The following is a 7067-nucleotide window of genomic DNA, read 5'->3' as shown; positions in this document are numbered from 1 at the left end:
AAACTAATAAAAACGAAACTAAATTTTATTGCAAATTTGAAAACGATATTAAAATAACACGAATTTAAAAACGCAAAACTATAATAACCTTGGTCTCTGGTCAGTGGTGTCACGAGTGGGCGTGTCTCTGTCCGTGAGGTAATGAGTGGGCGTGTCTCTGGTCAGTGATGTGTTGAGTGGGCGTGTCTCTATCCGTGAGGTGATGAGTGGGCGTGTCTCTGGTCAGTGATGTGATGAGTGGGCGTGTCTCAGTCCGTGAGATAATGAGTGGGCGTGTCTCTGTCAGTGATGTGATGAGTGGGCGTGTCTCTGGTCAGTGATGTGATGAGTGGACGTGTCTCTGGTCAGTGATGTGATGAGTGGACGTGTCTCTGGTCAGTGATGTGATGAGTGGACGTGTCTCTGGTCAGTGATGTGATGAGTGGACGTGTCTCTGGTCAGTGATGTGATGAGTGGACGTGTCTCTGGTCAGTGATGTGATGAGTGGGCGTGTCTCTGGTCAGTGATGTGATGAGTGGGCGTGTCTCTGGTCAGTGATGTGATGAGTGGGCGTGTCTCTGTCCGTGAGGTAATGTCTCTGTGTCATTAGGTGTGTTCGACTTCATGTGGCGCTGCGCAGACCGATCGGCGAGAGTTGCCGCTTGCAGTCGGGGGTGGAAACGTCAAGCCAGACACTTTCTGCTCCCGGTAGTGACGCTCGTGCGGTGTTTGCATACTCTATCACAGATGAAGTGAATTAAATGCAATATTTGTCAAATACACAGATGTTTCAGAAACGTTTTCATGAAACAATAGAAACACTTTTGATATACTGCTTAATACAGCGCCATCTGTTCAAGAATAAAGTTTAACATATACTATTTAAATACCAATAAAGTGGGTCTACATACACTTTTATCAGTGTTTTTTGATAAACGTGACTCAATATAACATTGCGACTACAGAAAAAGAGCTTTTACTGTTATAAAAACACAGATTTATGAGCATTAGTGGAACTGAAAGTGTCAGAATAAACCCGAAACACACGTCATTGTTATCATGTGGTGAATTCAGCCAATCGTGAAACAGCTGTGTCGTCATCAGCGCTTTGGAGAAGCCGCGACGGCTGAGTCTGCTCTCGAAACGTTCTCGCGGTACTTTGATGCTATACGTCACAGTGACGTCGGCGCCGGTTCAAGTCGGACAACATTTCTATCCGGGATGCACTGCTTCAAGTCAGCCGCCGATAGGTCTGCGCAGCACCGCATGAAGTCGAACACACCTAGTGATGTGATGAGTGGGTGTGTCTCTGGTCAGTGATGTCATGAGTGGGCGTGTCTCAGCACCTGACAGCAGACCAATCAGCAGCATCACCAGCCATCCTGACCAGGCGTCCAGCAAACTCTTAATGAACTCCCAGATGGACTCTTTACTCTTACTGGTGATCTGCAAATACACACAAAATAAACCAGTGTGCTAATAATTAAAATGCACCATATCAGTGTCAGGCGGTCCGGTTCACCTTCCGGTGTCTGTCCGTGTCTCTGGATTTCTCTCTCAGCCAGTCGATGGTGTGAAAGTCCTCGTAAGTGCCAACGTCTGGGAACGGCTCGTCCAAGAAGTCCATCAGGTTCCCAGCGTCGTTCATCTCCTCTGTAGGAGAGGCACTGCTGATGCCTGAGGAGAATAAACGGATTGTCAATAAATACGTTGCCAAACATGCATTCTCTCATCCAGCTTCATGAGGTGCATCCTGGGATGCTTTTGAACACTATTAAAGGAGGAACATGTATGCTAAAACTTTGATGATGCTTTGGCTTCAACTTCCATTAAAAAAACCACATCTAAATAAAAACTGAAAATATGAGAAAACATTCATATACAGTAGGAATACTTTTTTATTTATTTAGTTTAAACCTAATCTCAAGCTTGAAGCAGAAGTATTCATTAAATGTTTTTTAAGCTGTAAAACTAAATAAATCAATCAATAAAAATAACACATAACTGCCCGAGTGCAACACAGTGATTATTACAGTATACAATATTGTAATATCATGCACCGTTTTACCTCTTTACCTTTTCCATCACTATGCACTTTAATATCCATTAAAAAATACATTTAAAATAAAAATTCAAAATATAATCATACACAATAAAAACAACTTATTTTTAATATTTTTTCAATTTATTAATTTTTAACTAATTTCAAGCATGTAAGCAAAAGCGTTCATTTAAATAGTTTTTAAGCTGTAAAATAATAACGTGTCTGTCAGTGTGCAACACAGTGAATATTAGAGTATATTGCAATATCATGCAGCTGCTGAAATCCATATTCTTATAAAATACTGTAGTACTGCAAGATTTACTGTCACACGCTGACATTTTCTATTACACATTTTCTATACAGCTTAAAATCATTTAACATAAACACTTCAATTTACATGCTTGAAATTACTTTTAAACAAAATGTAAATCTATCTATATACAGTATACTGTATATGTATATAATAAATATATTATAAAATAAATATACTGAATGATACAATGTTACATGTTCAAAAACATAGTAGTACCATAGTCCATCTTTTAATTGCAATATATAGTGTATTAGGTGTTTAGCTGTATTTATTCATCACAATAATATAAGAAAAACACACAACAGAAACGGACGCACGCAGAGGCCTTACAGAAACATCACTCAGATCAGATTTCACACCTGTACTTCTTTCTGTCTGTGCTGCACAAACATGATAAAACACACATGTGGAAATAAACCGAAACACATTCAAGACATTAAGGAATGAACCCATGATAACATATAGAGCAGGTGCACGATGATTGTGACCAAACGAACACACTCGTGTGTGCTGAATCTCACCCTCTGCCTCCGCCATAACGCTGTTTGTGTAATAAATTAAAGATTAAATGATGATTTGTAGTGTTTATCCATCATAACATCAGATTAAACCGATGCGGCAGGACGTGCCGTGATGACGTCACGGTGCGTGAGTGCGTGCGTGCGTGCGTGAACGTCAGCGCAAACAGGCGCTTGATGGGGACATAACGACAGACAAATGACATTTAATTGTTTGATCAAAATTATTGCTAGAGATAATTTAGCAGTGGCTGATATTTGTAGGAACATGTCATAGCGTCTCTACTAAACTCTACAGCCTTGAAAATCATAACAAGTGATGTCTAACTTTGGAAACTATAGTTTAAAGAGATCATGCAACAGATTCAGGAGTTCATCCAAATCTCACAATTTGTAGTAAAACTGTGGTTATACAAAAAACACTACACTTTTACTATAGTAAAACCACGGTTTATTTTCTTTTTTTGTATTTATACTTTCTTTCTTTCTTTCTCATTTGTTTCGTTTTTTTATGACGTTACTGCATTAATAGTTTTATGTTTTCTGTTTACTAAAAGAAGAAATCAGAAAAAAAAAAGATTCGCGAATCCGCTCCGAAGTCCCGATCTGAATCAAATGATTCATGATTCGCGATCCGATTGGAGCGCTTCGAAACAGTGAATCATTTTGCGACGCAATGGTTTTCTTCATTTTAGATCATAAAGTTTATGTTTAAAAAAAATATGTATAATATATATATATATATATGTATGCATATATATGACAATGTTGCATGTGTGTTAAACTAGATTTTCATTCAGTGGGGTTCAAATGTCTGATACAATAGTTAAAATGCTTTTCTGCACTAAATTGATCATTTTTCAATTTTAATGTTTTTTTTTCATGTAGCCTATTACAAATCTGTTTACATTTGATGTTGACTTAGAAACAGTGGCGAATCATTTTTCTACATTTTACATCATAACGTTTTATTTCCTGGTTTAAATAGCTTTGTGTTCCTCTCATCAAATCACATATTATGCACTGTGCTGCTGAAAAGCGAGAGCTGAGATTGTTTTAAGTCCAGATTTAACAGAGACAAACAGATCTGGAATTTTCCCTTTCAAACACTTCAAACACTTTTCCCCAACAATACAAGCAGGACCGTGAATTAGGAAAGCGAGCGTGTGCCGTGAATCGAACGCTCGAGTATGGCGCGTATTTCGTGCCAAAATCGGCGGACGCGCCATAAACGAGTGTGTGTGTTTGCGAGCGTTCGGCGTGAGTGAATGCAGCTGTTGTTTGCGTCTCTGTGCTGAGAGAGATCAGAGCTTCTGCCCACCCGTCCAAAGATGACGTACAGACACTAATGCTGTTGTCAGCAGCTCTGTACTGAACAGTAGAGCGAGAGGAGGAGGAGGAGGAGAGCTGTGGTCATGGACTCTGGATTATGGACTCTGGAGCTGCTAGGTGTGTTTTTCTCGCTGACCGCCTGCTTGTGTTCGCTGGTCACCCTCATGATGCCGCGGTGGCTCACGCTCTCCACCGAGCTCCTGCCCACCGAGAGCTTCCAGCTGGGACTGTGGGAAACCTGCGTGGTTCAGGATCTCGGGGTGACCGAGTGCCGGCCATACGACAGTCTGCTGGGTCTCCCGTCGGACATCCGGCTGGCCCGAATCCTGATGTGCGCCACGCTGGGGACGGGTTTAATCGGTCTGTTATTCGCCATCCCCGGCATCTACCTGGTGAACAGCTGCAGACGCACGGAGAGCTTTGAAGCCAAAAGGACCTTGAAGATGCTCGGCGGGATCTTCAGCGTCGTCACGGGCGTCCTCGGTCTCGTGCCAGTTTCGTACGTGGCGCATCTGACGGTCCTGCGGTTCTTCGACGAGAGCGTGCCAAGCGTGGTTCCTCGCTGGGAGTTCGGAGATGCGCTTTTCTTCGGCTGGACGGCGGGGGGGTTGCATTTGGCGGCTGGTTTCTTGTTGGTCACTTCGTGCTTGTTTTTGCAAGACGAAACATTTTCGCTTCACCAATCTATAGTGCTAAACAGAGCTCGTCCAGAGCAATCTCCACGCAGGAGGACAGAATATGTGTGAGATTATTGATAAACACAGTTTTGCTTCTACTAATGTTTTGCGTTTTGCACTGAAATTATCAGATATATTCAAAGACTGTAAATATAATGCTGCTGTTTAGACTTCATTTTGATTACAAATCAATTTTGTGAATCATTTTATAAGCTCAAACCAAATCTGCACGTGAATGTGATTCTAATGAAAACACACACTTCAGTTTACTAATTGTGAAAATTATGCACTTTCCGAGAAAGTGCAACTTTTATGACTACGAGGTCATTTATGAGAGACAATTTTATGCTAATTATCCAAATGTTACTGGAAAACCAGATGCAAGTGTGTTTTTATATTTAAACAGAGAGTGATTGAATGAGAGAAAGATGTTATTATTTTACCTTGCGTTCTCTGAAATGTCCAAAAGTTGTACCAAAGTTGATGATCAGTCAATAAATCAGCTGAATGTTCATCTCTCTCATGTGATGTATGAAGAGATGCAGGTGATTTTTCAGATTTTTTTTTTTTTAGATTTTGGTGCTCGTGAAATGTCAACAAGTTTCAGTTTTCACAAAAATATGTGAACCTGGACCACATAACCAGTCTTAAGTGTCAATTTTTCAAAATTGATATTTATATATCATCTGAAAGCTGAATAAATAAGCTTTCCATTGATGTATGGTTTGTTAGGATCGGACAATATTTGGCTGAGATACAACTATTTGAAAATCTGGAATCTGAGGGTGCAAAAAAATCTAAATATTGAGAAAATCATCTTTAAAGTTGTTCAAATTAAGTTCTTAGCAATGCATATTACTAATCAAAAATTAAGTTTTGATATATTTACAGTAGGACATTTACAAAATATCTTCATGGAACACGATCTTTACTTAATATCCTAATGATTTTTGGCGTAAACGAAAAATGTATCATTGTGACCCATACAATGTATTGTTGGCTATTGCTACAAATATACCCTAGCGACTTAAGACTGCTTTTGTGCTCCAGGGTCACATATGTTTTCATATTTATTCAGGTTTGTGCAATTAGCTTTTATTTTCTATAGTTAAAAACATTAAATTGAAAACAATACTTTAAATGCTTAATAAACTAGTTTTAGTGGTTTTCAAAGGTCTGAGAAAATGCTTTTTTTGCATTGAACTTAGCATTTTTCTGACACATTTGTTTACATTTGATTAGTGGCTTTGAAACTGTGGAAAATCTTTCATTATTATTCATTTTATATACAACTTTGATGTTACATCATTTTTTTTTAAATCTGAAAGTTTTATCAAATTTTATTTATTTTTTATTAAATTTTCAATGTGTTCCTCTCAGACTTTTAAACTCCTTTGCATATTCTGACATTATACATATATATATATATATATATATATATATATGTGTGTGTGTGCGTGTGTGTGTGTGTGTAAAGCTGTGCTGCCAAAAAGCAAAAGCTGAAACTCTTAAGTTTTGAGCTCACTAAATGTCTAAAAAATATCAGTTTTCACTCAAATATGTTTCCTTTTTATTCTAATCTGTGCAATTTGCTTTAATTTCTTAGTTTAAAGCACGCGTATTAATGGCAATATTGATTGTGAGGATCATAAATTAAGAAATAATATTTAGAAAAATGCTTCGTCTAAGACCACTGGTGAAATGCTTTATTTAGCATTTTTTAAAATTAAAAAATCTAATATTTTTTTAATCAGATTTCCTTTTGCTATTTTTCATGTAGTAGCTACAAATTTATTTACATTTAGTGACTTAGAAACAGTGGAAAACCTTTTTTTTTTCTTCTTAATTTTACATAATGTTTGTTTCAAACTCTGAAAACTTCAATTCCAAGTTTAAATACATTTTCAGTGCATTCCTCAGACTTTTCAACTCCCTTGCATATATTAACATTATATTAAAAAAGTACATATTATGAACTGTGCTGCTGAAAAGCAAGAGCTGAAACTGTTTGAAGTCCTGATTTACAGAGACAAACAGATCTAAAATATGATGAAATGTGCAGTCATTTAATTTCACATTCATCTAAATACTTGTTGGATGTGCCTGTTAATTTTAATTTACAGTATAACTTCAAAGAAACAATGTGTAATACATGTTCTTTGGTGGAAGTGTAACTTTTAGTTATCTGCATTACATAAAACAAT

The 7067-nt window shown here is 37.8% G+C and overlaps 2 protein-coding genes and 1 long non-coding RNA gene across 3 annotated transcripts in view; 2 read left to right on the top strand and 1 right to left on the bottom strand.

Annotated features, from left to right (window-relative positions):
• LOC107701641 (uncharacterized) overlaps positions 1-251 on the top strand; it is a 1350-nt gene extending 1099 nt beyond the window's left edge. Inside the window, exon 3 of the long non-coding RNA XR_001635671.1 lies at positions 200-251. This is a non-coding gene — a long non-coding RNA (uncharacterized LOC107701641). The remainder of the gene's footprint in view (positions 1-199) is intronic.
• Positions 1-2979, bottom strand: part of clcn4 (chloride channel, voltage-sensitive 4) — a 20908-nt gene extending 17929 nt beyond the window's left edge. The window contains exons 1-3 of the mRNA XM_016504678.1: positions 2858-2979; positions 1502-1656; positions 1326-1425 (exon numbers count right to left, since the gene is read on the bottom strand). Of these exons, the coding sequence (XP_016360164.1) occupies positions 1326-1425; positions 1502-1656; positions 2858-2873 (271 nt within the window). The 5' untranslated portion in view covers positions 2874-2979. The remainder of the gene's footprint in view (positions 1-1325; positions 1426-1501; positions 1657-2857) is intronic.
• A 942-nt stretch (positions 2980-3921) lies between these two features.
• Positions 3922-5364, top strand: LOC107703110 (putative claudin-24). Its single transcript, XM_016505667.1, has one exon. The coding sequence runs from the start codon at positions 4270-4272 to the stop codon at positions 4930-4932; it is 663 nt and encodes a 220-aa protein (XP_016361153.1). The 5' UTR covers positions 3922-4269; the 3' UTR covers positions 4933-5364.
• The last annotated feature ends 1703 nt before the right edge of the window (positions 5365-7067 follow it).

The sequence above is a fragment of the Sinocyclocheilus anshuiensis genome, unplaced genomic scaffold, assembly GCF_001515605.1.
Source record: "Sinocyclocheilus anshuiensis isolate Anshui unplaced genomic scaffold, SAMN03320099.WGS_v1.1 scaffold21, whole genome shotgun sequence".
Taxonomy (NCBI): Eukaryota; Metazoa; Chordata; class Actinopteri; order Cypriniformes; family Cyprinidae; genus Sinocyclocheilus; species Sinocyclocheilus anshuiensis.
This window is presented reverse-complemented; position numbering and strand designations above follow the sequence as displayed.